Here is an 18,940-nt window from a genome sequence, read left to right on the forward strand (position 1 = left end):
CAATTCACTGGGCTATGCCAGCCAGGGCTAAATTTTTATTTTTATTTTTAATTGAATTTATTGGGATAATAATTAATAAAATTATATAGATTTCGGGCATACAATTCTATACTATATCCACTTGGATACTTTTCATTATGTGGCTCCACCAGCCATCAGCGGAGTTGGGGTTAGCAGTAATTTGTGGGGGGATTATTTCTTAATCATCCGGAACTTTATTTCAGATGTCCTTTTTTAATGGGAAGGTAAGAACAGATGAGTCTGTTCTAAAAAACTTCCTGCCCTCATCATCATGCCCTCAAAACTAGCAAGGTATTGAGTTTCCTCAATCGAATGATTTTCAAATAATGTGGTTCTTCTCTGAATTTTACCCAGGTTTCATTTATTCTTTGTTCCTCTCTGAAGACCATCATCTCTGACCTGGTCACGATGGCCACATCTTTCTTTTCTGAGTTTGGCCTCATGTGGTACCTGGGGGAGCTCAGAAGGAACGAGTTCCGTAAATTTAAGGAACTCCTGAAGGAAACATCTGTTCAGCTTGGACTCCAGCAAATGCCCTGGGCTGATGTGAAGAAAGGGACTCGAGAACACCTGGCAAACCTACTGGCCAAACATTATGGGGAAGAACAAGCCTGGGACGTGACCTTCCTCATCTTTCAGAAGATCAATAGAAAGGATCTCTGCGAAAAGGCCAAGAAGGAGATTACTGGTGAGAGGGGTCTGGGATCAGTGGATGGGGACAGGGCTTCTTGTCTTGAGGATTATGTCTCAATTTTGATAAATGGTCTCCATCTACCTCCTCCATCTTCACAGCAGGGTGAGAATGTGCTATAAGACAGAGTTAGTAGATAGAAGATAGTGGTTCCATGTGGTAAATGTGGGTGGGGACCATGTCTTAGTCTGAATTGCATGTCTGGGCTGCCAATCATTTGTCCTTGCATCTAAGTCAGAAACTCTAAGGTGAAGTTCTCATTATTATTATTATTACTACTTTAATCCTCACCTGAGGATATGTTTTTACTGATTTTAGAGGGGGGGGAGTGAAAGAAAGAGAGACGGGGGGAGAGAGAGCAAGAAAGAAAAAGAAAGAGAGAAAAGAAAAGATCAATTGCTTGCCTCTCATATACACCCCAACCAGGGATCAAACCCACAACTTTTTGGTGCACAGGACAATGCTCCAACCATCTGAGCCACCTGGCTAAGGCTCTAAGGTGAAGTTGTATCACAGGAACTATGAACTTGGTGGTTCAGCAAAGACAACAATTGACATCTTTTGTAGATGACTCCTTGAACTGAGACTAACTGGTGTTAACTATATGTATTCAGAGGTCACAGAATGCCAGTGTTTAGTAAGATTTCTAAATCATTGTCCCATGTGTATATATTTCAATGTTTAACAAGAAAACATTGTGTCAGAGAAGCAATGACCTGCTGCAATACAGTCTTAAGGGACAATTTTTTTGAGGCAAGATTGTCTCTTATTCAGAACTTTATCAAGGGTTGTTGGCCATTTTACAACATAGAGGCCCCAACAGCAACAGTTGTCATGATCTCTGAGTCTCCAGGACAACCATCCGCATTTGCAGATAGTATATTCACAAATAATGCGGGTCCCCAGCTGCTTCATTATATTCTCACAGTAGCCCCAGAGGATCATTAAAATATTGGCATATATACCATTTTACTATGACAGTTAGGACATGATGTTGACTTTTTAAGTAGAGTTGCATGCAATATGACAATTGTTTCAATGTACAATACAGTGAAACAATACCACATTTATACACCTCACAGGAACTATCTTCCACCATGTGAATTTTCACACTGTTATTGACTAGATTCTGCTTCAGCTTTTTTAGTCTTCCTTCCTACCCCCACCCATTGGGAACCATCCATCTGTTTTTTGTTTCTATGAGTCTGTTTTTGTTTTGTTTGTTCATTTGTGGGTGTTTTTTTTTTGGAATCTACATATAAGTAAAACTATAGGGCATTTGTCTTTTTCTGACTTATTTCATGGAGAATAGCACCCTATGACCATCTATGTTACCACCAATGATAAGATTTCATTCTTTTTTATGGCTGAGTAGTAGTCCATTGTATATAGGTACCACGTCTTCTTTAGCCAATCATCAACTAAGGGGCCCTCTATCATATCTATGACACCTAACTTCCATGTGTCTGTCCTTCAGATAAACTCCATACCCAGGAAACCACTTTCTCTATCTAAATTTCTGCAGACATAAATGGGTACACAGCAGAGAAACTGCTTGGGGTTTGTTTGTTTGTTTGTTTTAGATTCTATTTATTTATTTTGGACAAAGGAGAAGTGAAGAAGAAAGAGGGAGAGAAGCATCAATGTGTGGTTGCCTCCCACATGCCCCCTACCAGGGACCTAGCCTGCAACCCAGGCATGTGCTCTGACTGGGAACTGAACCAGTGACCCTTTGATTTGCAGGCTGGCACTCAATCTACTGAGCCATACCAGCTAGGGCCTTTTTTTTAATATAGAAAACATTACATACTTTTACTACCTATGTTATAATCCATAAATAATTGAGCTAGTCTTCTATCCATGGTTAGAAGTGATTCTCTAGTGTTTGTTGTATAGTAGCAACAAGGAACAGCTGTGTGTGTGCGTGTGTGTGTGTGTGTGTGTGTGTGTGTGTCTAGAGCAGGGTTTGTTGGACTGTAGGGGGCCATGGAGTTCATAGTTTAGACTTCATGAGCCATATCTTCATCACAGCTGCTCATCTTTGCCACTGTAGGGGCAAAGCAGCTGTAGACAATGTGTAAGCAAAGAATATGACTGGCTCCCAGTGAATTTTTATTTACAAAACAGACTGTTAACTAGCTTTGGCCTGTGGGCCACAGTTGGCAGGTCCCCGAGCAGACCCATTGAGAAGAAAAGTGGCAGGGACAAAGCCAATGTTTGCATGAGCACTTTAACTCGAACACGTTGTGTTGTGTTTTGTTTTCTCATGCTTACCGACTCAGGACATGCAAAGACCTACCGCGCTCATGTCGAGGAAAAATTCACCAAAATGTGGTTCACAGACTCTGTCACCAGGATTTATGATCACTGTGAGAAGACACTCACCCCAAAAGAATGCGAATATCTGAAGTATCTTTTTGCCCCCTTGAAAACTGGGAAACAGACCGTGGTCCTGAAAGGATTCCAGGGGGTCGGGAAGACAACGGTCCTGATGAAGCTGATGTTGTCCTGGGCAGAGGGCACTATCTACCAGAAGTTCTCCTACATCTTCTACTTCTGCTGCCGGGAACTCAAGCAGATGACAGTGACCAGCTTGGCTGCACTGATTTGTAGAGACTGGTCTGACTCCCTCTCCCCAATAGCAGAGATTGCATCTGACCCAGAGAGACTCTTGTTCATCATCGATGGCTTTGAAGAACTGGGGTATGACCTGAAGGAACCAGACACAGATTTGTGCAGCAACTGGATGGAGCAGCGGCCCATCCGTGTGATCCTGAGCAGCCTGCTGACAAAGAAAATGCTTCCGGAGTCCTCACTGCTCATTGCTGCTGCACCCAGGTATCCACAGAGCATTGAGGACAGGTTGGAGAGCCCTGAGATCAGAATACTCAAGGGGTTCTGTGAGAGGGAGAAAAAGCTGTATTTCTGCCACTTATTCCAAGACAAGAATAGAGGCATCAAAGCCTTCAGCCTTGTAAGAGAGAACGAACAACTCTTTTCCATGTGTGAAATGCCCATTCTCTGCTGGACTGTGGGCACTTGTCTGAAGCAGGAGTTGGAAAAAGGGCACGATATAGCTGTGACATGCCAACGGACCACCTCCCTTTATTCCTCTTTTGTCTTGAACCTGTTCACACCCAAGGGGGCTAGTCATCCAGACAGACAAAGCCAAGTCCGACTGATGGGCTTATGCTCCCTGGCTGCCGAGGGCATGTGGACCAACACATTTGTGTTCGGTAAAGAGGATCTCAGGAGAAATGGGTTAGTTGATTCTGACATCCCTGCATTGCTGGACGCCAAGGCTCTTCACAGGCACTGGGATGCTGAGAACTCCTATTCCTTCATCCACCTGTGCATCCAGGAGATCTGTGCTGCCCTGTTCTATCTCGTGAAGAGTCACACTGACCATCCCAACCCGGCTGTGGCAAGTATGGAGACACTGGTATCTACCTTTTTAAGGAAAGTCAATATCCGTTGGGTTTTTGTGGTGTGTTTCTTGTTTGGCCTTTCAAGTGAAAAAGAACAACAGAAGCTGGAGGCATTTTTTGGCTCCCACCTGCGGCAGCAGGAGGTACAGCAGACGCTTCAGCAGCACTTACAGAGCATCATCGAGAGTGAATACCTCCAGGGACACGTAGATTTCCTGTCGTTATGTTACTGCCTGTTTGAGACGGAGAATGAAACTTTTGTGAAGTGGGCAGTGAACCTCTTCCAAGACGTGCATCTTTTTATTCGCGACAAGTTAGACTTGCGGCCTGTTGCCTACTGCTTAAAACACTGTTCTGCCTTGGAGAGACTTTGTTTTTCTACCCAAAATGTCTTTGCACAAGAGGGCGCAGACACTCCCATGTGAGTCTATTCAATGATTTCCTTTCTATTGCCTTTTCAACATCTGTCCCCATTCCCGGGTGGGTTTTGCTAGTCAAGTTTTTGACTTGCAGAGGATTAGGGTTGGGACCTCACCTCTTGTGTCAAACAGACCTCAGCGCCCACCCTGGTTGGACTCCTTGTAAAATATGCGGCCTTGTTGGTGGGGTCTTCTTTCTTCGTGGAACTTGCCTAGTGGCAATAATGTGAACTACCACCTCGTGAGGTGCTGTGCAGATGGATATGAGGTTCCGTATGCAATGTGCTTCCTATTCTCTAATATTTGATGATATGTACTTAAATTGACATCTCTTCTCATTTCCATAGGATTACATTCTTTCTTAGCCTCCCAGCTAAAAGCTAGGTTTTCTAATGTATTCTGAAAAATCTAATGCATTTTTAACTCCCCTTAATACTCACCAAAAAATCATATGAGATTCTCTTACTATATCATGTTACGAGTGAGGAAACTGAGGCAGAGGTCTTGGAAGCTGCCCAAGTGAGGAAGTGGTGGAGGCTCAGTTTGGGCATAGATGTTCTGCTCGAAACACCTCAGCTTCCCCTGTAAAACTGCCCAAAGGGAAGGCAAGCCTCCTGACATGGCACTTGTGACATGGATAATTGTTGGCAAGGTGGGGGGTTTTCTGTGCATTCTAGTACATTTAGAAGCATCCCTGGTTTCTACCCACTAGATGCCAGGAGTACCCCTCCCCAAATGTTAGCAACCAAAAATGCCCCAGACATTGCCCAGTGTCCTCTGGATGAAGGGACAATGTTGCCTCTGGTTAAGAATCATGAATACAAGATAACTAAGGGTAGCTGTGATCTGAGTCAAATGTCCTGTGTTCCAGAAGATAATGTTTGATGCTTATAGGTTAGGAATGACTTGGGTTGACTGTCCACCCACGGCAACCATTCCCGTTCTCCTTCCTTACAGATCAAGTGACCACTTAGCCTGTTGGTATCACATCTGCTCCGTGCTCACTACAAACAAGAACCTCACGGAGTTTCGAGTAAATCACAGTAACCTCCAGGAGTCAACCTTTGGAACTCTGAGCAGTCAGCTCAGGCATCCCTGGTGTCGCCTGCAAAAACTTCAGTAAGTCGGAGGTCCCTCTGGACCCAAGTTGGTGGTGGGGATAAAGGAGCAATGTAGAGAGTCGCAACCTACTTTTTCCGTACTCGCCAGGATAAAGCAAGCTTCTCAAGGCCACAAAGCTCACAGAAGGCAAAGCTGTGCTCTGGACTCGGAGCTGATCAATCACAGAGCTTCTGCTGGTGGCAACTGCACCTGCTCCTTCCTGAAATGCTTCAGGGGCATCTCATCAACCAATATATGAGGACCAGTTGGGTGTCTGGCTTTGTACTAAATCCCAAGAAATAGAGGCCTGGCTGGTGTAGCTCAGTGGATTGGGTGCAGGCCTGCAAACTAGAGGATCACAGTTCGATTCCCAGTCGGGGCACATGCCTGGGTTGCAGGCCAGTTCTTGGCAGGGGACACACCAGAGGCAACCATACATTGATATTTCTCTCCCTCTCTCCTTCCCTTCCCCTCTAAAGATAAATAAATTAAATTTAAAAAATAAATCCCAAGAAATAAATGGAGTCTAGAGTTATGATCCTGACCTCAGATAGTTTTTTTTTTAATTCTCACCCAAGAATATGATTTTTATTAATTTTAGAGGGTTGGGGGGAGAGAGAGACATTGATGTGAGGGAGAAACATCCGTTGGTTGCCTCCCACATGTGGCCTGACCAGGAATTGAACCTGAACCTAGGTAAGTGCCCTGACTAGGAATTGAACCCACAACCTTTTTGGTGCATGGGCTGATACTCTAACCAACTGAGCTACCTGGCCAGGACCACAAAGACCTTTTTAAAAAGTGTGGTTGGTGTGGCCAGCCTGTGAGCCAAAAAGGTCAGCGGTTTGGTTCCCAGTTAGGGCACATGCCTGGGTTGGAAGCTGGGTCCCCAGTGAGGGATTTGTGCAACCAATGGGTATTTCTCTCCCTCTCTTTCTCCCTCCCTTCCCTTCTCTCTAAAAAAAAATTTTTTTTAAATCTCCATGCCTAGGTCAAGCCCCTAAATCAATTTACCAAGATATCCTGACTTGATTTCAATGTCAGTCAATATAGAGAACTATGATTTAAAGGAACATTTCCCCTCCCCACCAAAAAGTCAGTAACACCTTTATTAAACCATTACATGAGGAAAATAAACTTTGTGTTAATTCACTTAAACTTGGGAGTTTGTCACCCTGGATAGTATTACAAGTCACAGGGTGGGAATCAAAGACAGATGCATCTACTCAGGTTTTTTTGAATGAAACCGACTAAAAATTTTCTTCATTTCTGCAGGATAAATGATGTTACTTTGTCTGGTAGTAGCTGGCTTTTCTTCGAGGTGCTCACTCATAGCCCAGATTTGAAATACCTGGACCTCAGCGGCACAAGTCTCTCCCGTGATGATGTGATGCTGCTCTGTCAAGCCTTGCACAACCCAGTGTGCAACATACAGAAGTTACTGTAAGTCTCTTGGCTCTCCACCTCACTAATTTGATTTCAGAAGGGACCATGCATTTTTTTTTTAATCTGTCTACTTTCAGCCTCTTTTCTATGCTTCACATGCAACCTTAACCTCCTGTGAACTTGAGAATTGAAGATGGGAATTAACGTTTCTAAATCAGTACAACCACTTTGGAAAATCATTTGCCTCTGTCAAGCTTTCATAGGTCCTAGAGTTCCATATAACCTCAAAATGCCTTTTGGGGTGTACACCCAACAGAGCTGCATGAATAACTTTGCTGAAGGATAGGTTCTAAAACATTCACGATGAGTAGTCATATTACCTGAACAGTGGAAATACCTACTAGCAGTAAATTAGAGAAAAGACCTGTGGTTATAGACTTGCTTCCTGAGAATGAATGATCTGCAATTATAGAGCAACAATTTGTGAGGTTTAAGATTTTATTTATTTATTTACTATTTTATTTTATTTTTTTATTTTATTTAGTTATTTTTCAAGTACAGTTTTTTGTCTATTTTTCCCATCCCAGCCTCCCCGCCTATTTATTTATTTTTAGAGAGAGGGGAAGAGAAGGAGAAAGAGAGGGAGAGAAACATTAATGCGTGGTTACCTCTCACTTGCCCCCTACTGCAGATCTGGCCCACAACCCAGGCATGGGCCCTGACTGGGAATTGAACCAATGACCCTTTCGTTGTCAAACCAGTACTCAGCCCACTGAGCTACACCAGCCAGGGCACAACAGGGTTTTTGTTGTGCTACACCAGCCAGGGCACAACAGGGTTTTTGTTGTTTTTTTCCTTTTAATTGAATGTATTGGGGTGACACTGGTTAACAAAATTATACAGGTTTTAGGTGCACAATTCTACAACACATCATCTATACACTGTATTTTGTCTTTACCACCCCAAGTCAAGTAGCTGTTCATCACCATTTATCCTCACTATGCCCTCCTCCATCTACAAGTCTATGTCTATTTTGCTTGCTAATTCATTTTGTTCATTAAATTCCACATGTAAGTGAGATCATGTGGTACTTGTCTTTCTCTGACTAGCTAATTTCACTGAGCATAACACTCTCCAGGTCCATCCATGTCTATCCAACAATTTGGATGAATCCCACAGACCCCCAGTAGTGGAAATGAGCCAAACTTAAGAATAAATATATCACAGGATTTCATTTACATGAAGTTCAAAGTCAGGCAGGGCTATGGTGTAAGAGGTGAAGATCGTGAGGGGAGGTGACAGAGAGGATCTGTTCTTGGACCTGAGTCCTGGTAACACAGGTGTGTCCATTTCATGGCCATTCAGGGTGAATAAGTACAAACACCACAAGTGGGAGGAAGGAGTTTGGGGAACAGCAAACGTGAGTGAACACCTTGAAGAAGCACACCTGATACAGGTCGAGCAAATCACCACAGTGTGTGTCACCAGTACACATGGGTTTAGGAAGAGGCAGGAGCCTTGTGGATCACACAGTGCACTTCGGGCTTTCCACTGGGGAATTTAAGCTGTGTACAGACGATGACTTTGAGTGTACGTGCCTGAAGTCTAGAGAAGGATGCAAGGGGCTCAGGGAGGGTCTCGAGCAGAGCAAACGTGAGCTTCCTGACTCTTACAGGATTAGCAAGGGACATGACTCAGGGACTAGAATCCAATGAAGGGGATGTTTTCTTTCCCACAGGCTGTCCAATTGTGGCCTCTTACCTGAGGACTGTGAAGGCTTCAGAGGCGTCCTACAGGAGAACACGAAGCTGAGGGTTCTTAACCTCTCCTGCAACTACCTGGACAGAGGGATGCTCCTCTTGTGTGAAGGCCTGTGCCACCCAACCTGTGCCATGCACGCCTTGGTGTAAGTGACCATTGGGAAGGTCCACTGTGGAGGGCCATGGAGGCCGCAAGTTTGAACTCAAACCCACTGACCAAAATCTATCCATTGATAACGACCTCAGTAGCTTGCAACCTCAGCTCTACACTTAGCTAGACCTGACAATTTTCCCAAAGTCAATGTGCATCCTTTTGAAAGCCACAAACGAGCGTGATATTTTGCTAAGTGAAATGAGTCAGATGGAGAAAGACAAATGCCAGGTGATTTCACTGATATGTGGAATCTAAAGAATAAAGTAAACAAACAAGCGGAACAGAAACAGAGAACAAACAGCTGGTTACCAAATGGGAGAGAGGATCGGCAGGCTGGATGAAAAGACGAAGGGATTAAGAAATACAAGGTGCCCTGGCTGGGTGACTCAGTTGATTAGAGTGTCATCCCACGCACCAAAACATTGTGGGTTTGATTCCTTGTCAGGGCACAGGTCTCTTTCTTTCTCTCTCCCGCCTCCTTCCCTTATTCTCTCTCTAAAATCAATAAATATATCATCAGGTGGCCATTTAAAAAAAAGAAGAAGTACAAATTGGTAGTTACAAAATAGGGATATAAAGTCTAGCATAGGGAATATGGTCAATAATATTGTAATAACTATACGTGGCATCAGGTGGGTACTAGATTTATAGGGGCAGCTTTCCCTAAGTTATATAAATGCCTAATCCCTGTGTCGTATACCTGCTGCTAATATAATATTGCATGTCAACTGTAATAGAAACATTTTAAAAAGAAATTACAGAGGAACAGAATTGAAAAAGTTATGGATTTTACATGTAAGGTAATTCAATACACACAACTAGTTCATGGCGAAGACAGACTCAGATGTAAAATTAGAACCAACACTTTCCAACTTCTCCTTGTGAATTACCTTCTGCTCTGTTCTTCCTTCTCCATTACTTGGTGAGCTTTCTGTTCTAATCTCTCTATCATGTAAGTAAGAAGGAAAAAAGGAGGAGGTGTTTTCAGGTATGGCAGAAATTCATGGCCTCCCTTGAGGATTTCACGTGTATAAGATTATAGGCAGCGCTGGCTGGTGTGGCTCAGTTGGTTGGAGCATTGTCCCATAAACTGAAGGATCATGGGTTCCATTCCCAGTCAGGGTATATGCCTGAATTGTGGGTTTGATCTGGGGTCAGGCTGTGTACAAGAGGCAGATTGCTGTTTCTCTCTCACATCAATGTTTCTCTCCCTCCATTACCCTATCTCTAACATGTCCTCAGGTGAGGATTAAAAAAAAAAAAAAGGTTATAGGAATACTCTCCTCATATGGGGTGAAACAAAGCCCCCGGACACATCATTCCCCTCCTTTGCTCCCCCACCCTTGTCCCCACAGGTTAGCTTGCTGCTACATCAGTGAAGATTGCTGGGGACTCCTGCCTGAGTTTCTTCTGCATAACAAGGCCCTGATCCATCTAGATATCAGCACAAACGTCTTGAAAAATGAAAACTTGAGCCTTTTGTGTGAAGCCTTAACACAGCCTGGCTGCTTCCTGGCATCACTATGGTAAGTGTCTTCGAGGTTTATTTGGAAAACCAAGCCTCCATCTCTGGGGCTGGGGTTGCTAAGAAGGCACCAGGAAGTGAGGAAACCCATAGCATCGATGACCAAGAAGGTGATAGTTAAAAATGACTTCATTCAGATTCTTGAGATGTTCAGGAGAACACACCTGTCTCTTGACTCTGGTCACAGATTGAATGTGTGGTAAGGGGTCCTTCACTGGGCTCTACATAAGGGCTAAAAGAGAGAGCAAAATTGCAACTGGGGCTGAGGGACTCTTTTTTAATCCTTACCCAAGTATATGTCCATTGATATGAGAGAGAGAGAGAAAGAGAGAGACATCGATCGGTTGGCTCCCTTACTCACTACCTGGGGATTGAACCCTCAACCTTTTGGTGCATGGGACAATGCTCCAACCACCTGAGCCACCTGGCCAGGGTGTATTCTATAATATGTATAAGTTTCATCAGGTGGAAAAGGAGAGCTGAAATTTCAGGTAGAAAGGTTAAATATGGAGATGAGAGACCTAATATTTGTGAGAATGAACACGGATAAAAACAGGAATACTTGAGGAAGGAGTAAGAGCAGTTAATAGGGAAATGGGGAAACAGGGAATGAAAAGACTTCAACGCATGTTATAAAATTGAGAAATATTTGGGTAAGCTGTGGTGGGTGTTGGTGCTCTGGAGTGACCCATTGGCATAGCATTTCATCATCAAATGCCTCTCCCTGAGGAATCAACAGACTTGTGGGATTAGGCAGAACTATTTTTCTTAATCTCTCAAGAAGTCTGAATTTAGGCCCTGGCTGGTGTAGCTCAGTGGATTGAGCGCAGACCTGCAAACCAAACAACTGCGGTTCGATTCCCAGTCAGGACACATGCCTGGGTTGCAGGCCAGTTCCCAGAAGGGGATGCATGAGGGGCAACCATACACTGATATTTCTCACCCTCTCTCCTTCCCTTCCCCTCTAAAGATAAATAAATAAAACCTTTAAAAAATGAAATAAAAAAAAAAAGAAATCTGAGAGTTTAGAATGTTGTATTCCTTGCTTGGAAAGTCTGTTAAATAAGGTGAGAAAAGAGTCAGATGCATTCTACTTTTTTTTTTTAAGATTTTATCCATTTATCTTTATAAGGGAAGGGAAGGGGAGAGGGAGAAAAACAATAAATGGTTGCCCCTCGTGTGTCCCCTGCTGGGAACTGGCCTGCAACCCAGGCATATGCCCTGACTGGGAACCGAACCACGATCCCTTGGTTATCCGGCCTGTGCTCAATCCACTGAGCCACACCAGCCAGGACCATATAAAAATATATTTATATTTCAAAATATTAAACTAGACAACTGCTAATAAAACAAGTACACATCCCCCTTCGAGGTGGATAATAGGAGAGCATAATCTTAGCCATCAGCTGATTTCTAAAGCAACCATTCACGGTCACATACCACACATACTTAAAAATAACCTAAAACACAGGGAAAGATGGCACTATAAGCAAGAATAAAACAGATGCACCTACCAAACTTCAAAAAATGGTAGTAACTATGCTTATTAGCTATAAAACCATGACATTCCTTTTGTTTAAAGAAAAGAATAAGTTTAAACATCTTAGGAGAAAGGAAACCGTAAAATGAAATAAAACTGGCAAACTGAGAAAGCAAATAAAATGGAACATCTAGAAATTATCAATAGAATATCAAAAACCTAATAGATGGTTTGACAGTAGATTTGATACAGCTAAAGGGAAAATTAGTAAAATGGGTTGAATAATAGACTAGACATAATTAGAGGGCAAATTAGTAAAATAGAAGATAGATCACAATTATGCAGACACAGCATGAAGAGGAGGGAAAAACGATGTAAATAGAGAAGTTCTGGCATACTTCATAGAATCTGAGGAAGAAAACATATCTAAAGAAGTAATGGCTAAAACTTTAGTATAGCTGATGAAAGACTCCAGTCTACAGGTTGATGCTTCCTTACTGTCCCTAGTGGGATAAGTAATGGAGAACACCACACATAAAGATAATGATTTTACATCTGTGATGGGGTTTGGGCTGGGAGCAGCCATAATGTGTAGAGGACAGAAAGATCAGTGATCGGTGCCAATGGGAAAAGGCAGTACAGTGAGGTCATCAGTGTGCTGGGGAAAAGCTGTTGACCTGGAATTTTACAACCCACTGAAATAATCCTACACAAGGACAAAACAATTTTAAAAAATAACTAAGCTTCCCAACATCAGATAGATCATCCCTTGGGGCAACTCTAATGAAGTTTTCCTTGAAGAGAAGTTAAGCAATTCCAGATGGAAAGGCTTATAGAGCCAAGAAAGTGGGAAACCTGTAGAAAAAAGTTGAAACAAAATAGGGGCTGCCTACAAAAATGCAGGGTAAGGCACAGGTTTACAGTTGTGAGTACATGAAAGGCAGTTTACTCTGTCTTGTTACTTATTAATTATTGTATTACTTTCCATATAAACAGCTGTAAACCTACTTTTCCCCCCACCCCGTGATAGTGTTTTTAAGACTTTAAGGTTAAAAAAAATTGAAAAGCACAGCAGCAGTAATCTAAGTGTCCACTAATGTCATAAAATCCAGAAAGAAGGTAGAAGAAGGGTTGATGAACTTGAGGTGTTGGCAGGTTAAATACAGATAGAAACACTTCTATTATGAAATTAGGGGAAAGAAACAAATTATTGCTAACTCTGAATCAGCAGAGAAGAGACAAAAGAATGATAAAACATCAGCTGAAAAGAAAAACCCTGGCCAGGCGGCTCATTTGGTTGGAGCATCATCTGTACGCCAAAAAGGTTGCAGGTTCAAACCCTGGTCAGGGTGCACCCCAGCCAGGCGTGTATGGGAGACAACTGACCGATGTTTCTTTCTCCCTTCCTCTCTCTCTAAAACAACAACAACAAAACCCAAAAAACCCACAGTAATCCTATAGAGTGACATCACTATTGTTCTCTTGCAGTTTAGTGAACTGTTTCATAACCACCGAGGGCTGTCGGGATCTTGCTTTGGTCTTGACCAGAAACCCAAACCTGAGGAATCTACAACTCGGTCACAACGACATAGGAGATGATGGCGTGAGGCTGCTGTGCATAGCCCTGATTCAGTCCACCTGTCACTTACAGATGCTTGGGTGGGTACCTCTTCAATGTCATGGTTATATCTCTGTGGGTGACCAAAGATGGAGAATTGATGGGCAGTAAGAGGAAGGAAAAATGGAAAACCTCGTTGGGGAACATGGCAGTTAGCCATCATTGTATAATTACTCCAAAACATAGACTATGCAATCCATGAGCCCTGAGGATGGCTGGCTGGCTGGCTGGCTCTGCTGGTCTGGGGCGGGCATAGCTGTCCTTGAATGGGCACGATCAGGAATCGGGAGTGGCCCAGGTGACTGGGTGGTTGACCTAGGTGCACCTAACTGTCGAGTCTGAAGGTTGGTTGGCTGTGAATCAAGACCAGCAGGGAGGACTGGGCCACCTGTCTCCTGTCGGCCTCATTAGCCTGGCCCTATGGACAGACATGCTATTTGGATCAGTGTGCTCCAGCTGCTATGGCAAAGTAGCCCAATTCAGGTGACTTAACTAATAGAAATGCATCCTCTCGTGGTTCTGGAGGCTGGAAGCCTGAGATCCAGGTCTGAGCAGGGCTGGTTCCTCCCGAGGCCTCTCTCCTTGGCTTATAGATGGCCGTCTCCCCCCTGTGTCCTCACAGGGTCCTCCCTCTGTGGGTGTCTGTGTCCTCATTCCCTCTTCTGATAAGGACACCAGTCCTGTTGGACTAGAGCCGACCCTAATGACCCCATTTTAATTTCATTGCCTCTGTGGAGACCCTACCTGCAAAGGCAGCCATATTTCGAGGAGCTGGGGTTTAGGGCTTCAACCTGTGACTTTTTACAAGCACGCAGTGTCTCGGATTCAAGAGAGTGAGAAACATGCCAGGGGGCAGCTCAGAGCTCACATAACCTTACCTGCACTGAGTCAAGGCTGAGGCCAGCCCAGACGCAGGGGTGGGGAACACACCTTGGCCCTGAGTGGGGTGAGCCACAGAGTCCCATCACCATGAGCCTGGGTGCAGAGATGAACAGACAAGGGTGGCCACTTGTACAAGCAGCCCCAGAGCAGGAAGCCAATATTACGAGCGCCGGACTGTCAGAGGCTGTACACTGAGGCAAGGGGGTGGGCCTGGGCCAAGCAGTCCCCACTCTCATGACACTATGGGCCTCCTCCTGCCCCAAGGAGGGGCCCCTTCTCACCCAGCGTCTCTCTGTTGCAGGCTGGGAATGTGCAGCTTGACCAGTGCCTGCTGTAAGGACCTCGCCTCTGTGCTCATCAACTGCAGGACTCTGAGAAAACTCACCCTGTCTGGAAATGCCTTGGACCACAAAGGGGTGCTAGTGCTCTGTCAGGCCCTGAGACATCCCCAGTGCAGGCTGCAGTGGCTGGGGTGAGCGGTGGGCGCGCTGCTGCTGGGGATGGGCCTGGGGCTGAGGAGGGAGGGAGGGCCCACTGAGGAGCCTCCACAAGCTGATCTCACTGCACTTCAGGTGCGAAGGATGCTCCCAGTCTCAGGGCTGTTGCAGGAGGGAGACTTAAGCCCCTTATGGAGCACAGTGACCGGTGACCAGTGAGTGCCCAATGAATGGTCACAGCAGGACTGTGATAATACAAATTATAATATAATTTGGCACTGGTACTGTGATAATAAAAATTATAATAATAGTGCAAATTATAATCTAATGTATAAATTATAATTATAGTAATTATAGGACATATAACCAGTGTGTATTCTAATTATGACTATATATTTACATACATAAATTATAATCATGTTTAATATATTTAAATATGTGTGATTATAAACATAAAGCATAATTACATGAAATATATTTTATCTATATTAAACATTACCTATTAAAATAAAATTTTAGTTTAACAAATATTTATAATTATATGTAGCTATAATTATAATTACATAATTAATAGTTACATAATTATAGCTACATATAATTATAAACATAATAAAATAATTATCTAAAAGTAATATATAATACACAAATGTGTATTATAATTATAGACTTATATATTTAAGTCTATAGTTACAAATATATGATATCATCAAATATATTTGTAAGTATAACTTTATAATTAAGTCTAATTTACACATATAACAGTAATACAGATTATTCCTATAATTTTCTCTGATGAGTATTATTTTACTAGACAATGATGTAATGAATCCATAGCATATGTTTTTCTCATTTTTTCCTACATTTCTTTTTTTTCTTCAAGAATTTATTTCTTTTTAGAGGGAGGGGAAGGGAGGGAGAAAAGGGAGAGAAACATTAATATGTGGTTGCCTCTCCCACGCCCCCTACTGGGGACCTAGCCCACTACCCAGCTATGTTGCCCTGACTGGGAATTAAATCAGCAACCCTTTGATTTGCAGGCCGCTGCTCAGTCCACTGAGCCACAGCAGCCGGGGCTCATTTTTTCCTGCATTTCTAAAACTTGAATGCAATCACAGGTAGTTAACATATCACTCATTTCAGGAAAAGGAAACTAGAAGATATTGGGCTAAAACTGGTGTAACTCCAGCACGGAGAAAAGTTACCTTCTTTTCTGTCTTGTGAAGATCCGGGCCCATTTCTTTACAGTCCACCCTTGTAAATCGACATCTAGAAACCTCAGCTGCCTGGCACGATCTCACCCCAAGCTTCAGAACACAGAGCGTCAGGGCCGACGCAGGCGACGACGCAGGAGGTCATGGGAAGACATGGGGGGTCTGCTAGTTCCTGCCCCCTGGAGGTCAGAGTAGGAACGCCACCCTTCCTGTGTTTCATCCTGGGGCCTCAGGCAGGGTGTTTGTCCCGTCTGGTGACCTGTCTCCTTCCTGCACAATAGGGAGAGTTATTTGACATGGTAACGATGAAAATGTAAGTTAGTTAATCTGATAAAATGACGACGCCAATCAGTGAGCTCGCATGGCCTCTGTGCCCTTCCCCATCTGTGGACTGTCTCACAAACTATGTGAAGGAGAATCGCTGAATGAAGGCAGGTGCTTCGCTTTAACAGTAAGATGAGCGTGCTTGGGGTAGTTGCAAATAAAGAGATAAGAGACACCGGTACTCACAGAACCGCCAGGGCACAATGATCCTTAGCCCTCCTGCCCAGTTCAAAGCAACAATAGAACACCGTGCGAGAGGCAGCCTCTACAGCACGATATTATGGTGGCTGTGTGACCTTGGGACCTCTGTGTCTTTCTTCATCACAGATCCGGTCGAAACAGCAGCTCATAAAGCTGTTGGGAGATTTTAACGAGATATGGCTGCCAAACCCTCAGCAGAGGGCCAGGACCCAGCACCCAGAGAATAGAAACTATTTTATCTTTCTAAAAGTAGAATTATTACGAGCCCTGCTTGGGTGGCTCAGTGGGTTGGAGCATGGTCTCATAGATGAGAAGGTTGCAAGTGTGGTCCCTGGTCAGGGCACACACTTGGGTTTTAAGGGTTCGATTCTCAGGGCAGCTAAGGGAGGCAACTGATTGATATTTCTCTCTCTGTCTCTCTATGTTCCTTCCTCTAAAATTTTTTAAAAATAGAATTACTATTTTATGTTTTTAAAAATAAAAATAGCTCAGTCTTGCTCCTAAGCTCTTCCCCTGACCTCCTGTCCCAGACCTCATGTTGAGGTGGAGAAGGGGCTTTCCATCACATTTGAGGATGTTGGCTCAGTCCCGTGACACATTTGAGACGTCCCCTCCCAGCCAGGAGGACCCCGTGTGAATGGCTCCGCCCAATGTTTGGTGACATCAGTTGGCAACTTGATGTTGGCCCTGGTTGGAGGATTTACACCCCAGAGAAACATGGCACTACTAACCAGAGCTTGCGCGCGCGTGCGTGTGTGTGCGTGTGTGCGTGTGTGTGTGTGTGTGAGAGACACCCCCAAGGGTCCCTTGTTCATGCACACACCAACATCTGTCTTCTGTCTTGGAGGCCACACCAGGTCCTCTCAGGCCTGCCCAGGGAAGAAAGAAGGAAGAAAGATGAAGTCCAGAAATAAAAAAAGAGGTATGAGTTCAATCAAGCCCCTCTTATATCTTCCAGGCTGAGGAAAGCTGATTTTGATGAGGAAACTCAGAAACTTCTGACAGATGAGGAACAGAGAAATCCCTCCTTGGAAATAATAAACGAGTGACAGGACAGACCCAGCACCGGACACACGGACGGAAATTGGCTTGCAAGCAGGTTCTGATGCAAGAGCAGCTTTGAGGGATATATGTTGGAGCCCCGACTTGTACCTACTCTGTGCCCAGGAATGACACATTACTGACCCTGCTTTTTCTAGGACCCCATTTACATGTGTTTTATTGATGGTGCATTTTCGTGGTTTTTATTAGCTGGTGGGTTTGGGCAAGCCGGAGAGACCTTCCAGATTAATGTCCCCTCTTGTCTCCCAAGGACACTTGAAACCCTCAATAAAGTTTTGTGTTTTAAAACATGTTGTAAAATCTTGAAGCAGGACTTGTTACTGGTGGATGCCCAGAGCACACCTGTGGGCTCAGGAATGGAGGTCCCTTCTCCCCATTGACTCAGAGTTCTGGAAACGCATGCCTGACCTGGTTGCTGCTTTTTCTGTGCATCCTATCAGTGGGTCAGCACCAGCTTTTTTTTTTTTTCCTCATGACAGTCTTATTTTTTCAAGTAATTTTTATTCTTTCAATGACAGTTGACACACAATACTAGTTCAGGTGTACAGCATAGTGGTTAGACATTTTTATAATTTGAGGGATGTACCCTTAAGGTCTAGTGTCCATCTGGCACCCTACTGAGTTATTACAATATTATCGACTCTGTCCCCTATGCTGTTTTCATAACTGGCAGCTTGCATGATGGTATTTTAAAAGTACATCTTTAAAAATTCAGCAGTGGCTCTGGCTGGTGTGGGTCAGTGGATTGAGTGCCAGCCTGCAAACCAGAGGAAAATAGTAGTTGAGAATTTGTGGATCAGCAGGTGAACACACAATATAATATACAGATGATGTAATACAGAATTGTATACTTGAAACATAATTTTATTAGCCAGCATCACCCCCAATAAATTCAGTAAAATTTTAAAAAATACACCTGTTATTTTTTTTAAGAAATTAAGAGCCCTGGCTGGTGTAGCTCATATTCTCTCCCTCTCTCCTTCCCTTCCCCTCTAAAGATAAATAAATAAAATTTAAAAAAAAAGAAATTAAGACATTTGGGGACAGTCTTGGATTTGGGGTTCACAAAAGCAGGGTTTAACAACCCCATTTTAATAGCTGGTAACCTAAAGTGAGCACAACCAGTGACGTAGCAATTAAGGCATCTAACTGTTGATTTTCTGAAGTCTCTACCTTGACACAATTTTCTTTATTATTTAAGCTTTTATTTGTTTTTTTTTAGGGAGGGGAAGGGAGAGGG

General features: G+C 43.7%; 2 protein-coding genes across 2 annotated transcripts in view; both read left to right on the forward strand.

Moving 5' to 3' along the window:
* The window catches only part of LOC119037808 (patr class I histocompatibility antigen, A-126 alpha chain-like), a 195,358-nt gene that overhangs the window by 74,976 nt on the left and 101,442 nt on the right, over window positions 1-18,940 (forward strand). The window lies entirely within an intron of this gene.
* NLRP4 (NLR family pyrin domain containing 4) lies at window positions 430-17,687 on the forward strand. The gene is made up of 9 exons (XM_037168019.2): window positions 430-709; window positions 2,995-4,561; window positions 5,517-5,678; window positions 6,936-7,103; window positions 8,785-8,952; window positions 10,316-10,486; window positions 13,454-13,624; window positions 14,767-14,937; window positions 17,597-17,687. Exons 1-9 carry the CDS (start codon window positions 430-432, stop codon window positions 17,685-17,687), a joined length of 2,949 nt encoding a protein of 982 aa, XP_037023914.2.

The sequence above is a fragment of the Artibeus jamaicensis genome, unplaced genomic scaffold, assembly GCF_021234435.1.
Source record: "Artibeus jamaicensis isolate MK-2021 breed Jamaican fruit bat unplaced genomic scaffold, CSHL_Jam_final contig_723, whole genome shotgun sequence".
NCBI lineage: Eukaryota > Metazoa > Chordata > Mammalia > Chiroptera > Phyllostomidae > Artibeus > Artibeus jamaicensis.

Excerpts from the sequence above, each read along its gene's own strand:
- NLRP4 (XM_037168019.2), top strand. The coding sequence starts at position 430 with ATGGCCACATCTTTCTTTTCTGAGTTTGGCCTCATGTGGTACCTGGGG. Across the intron at positions 10,487-13,453 it reads TGCTTCCTGGCATCACTATG|TTTAGTGAACTGTTTCATAA; the intron begins GTAAGTGTCTTC and ends GTTCTCTTGCAG. Across the intron at positions 13,625-14,766 it reads TGTCACTTACAGATGCTTGG|GCTGGGAATGTGCAGCTTGA; the intron begins GTGGGTACCTCT and ends TCTCTGTTGCAG.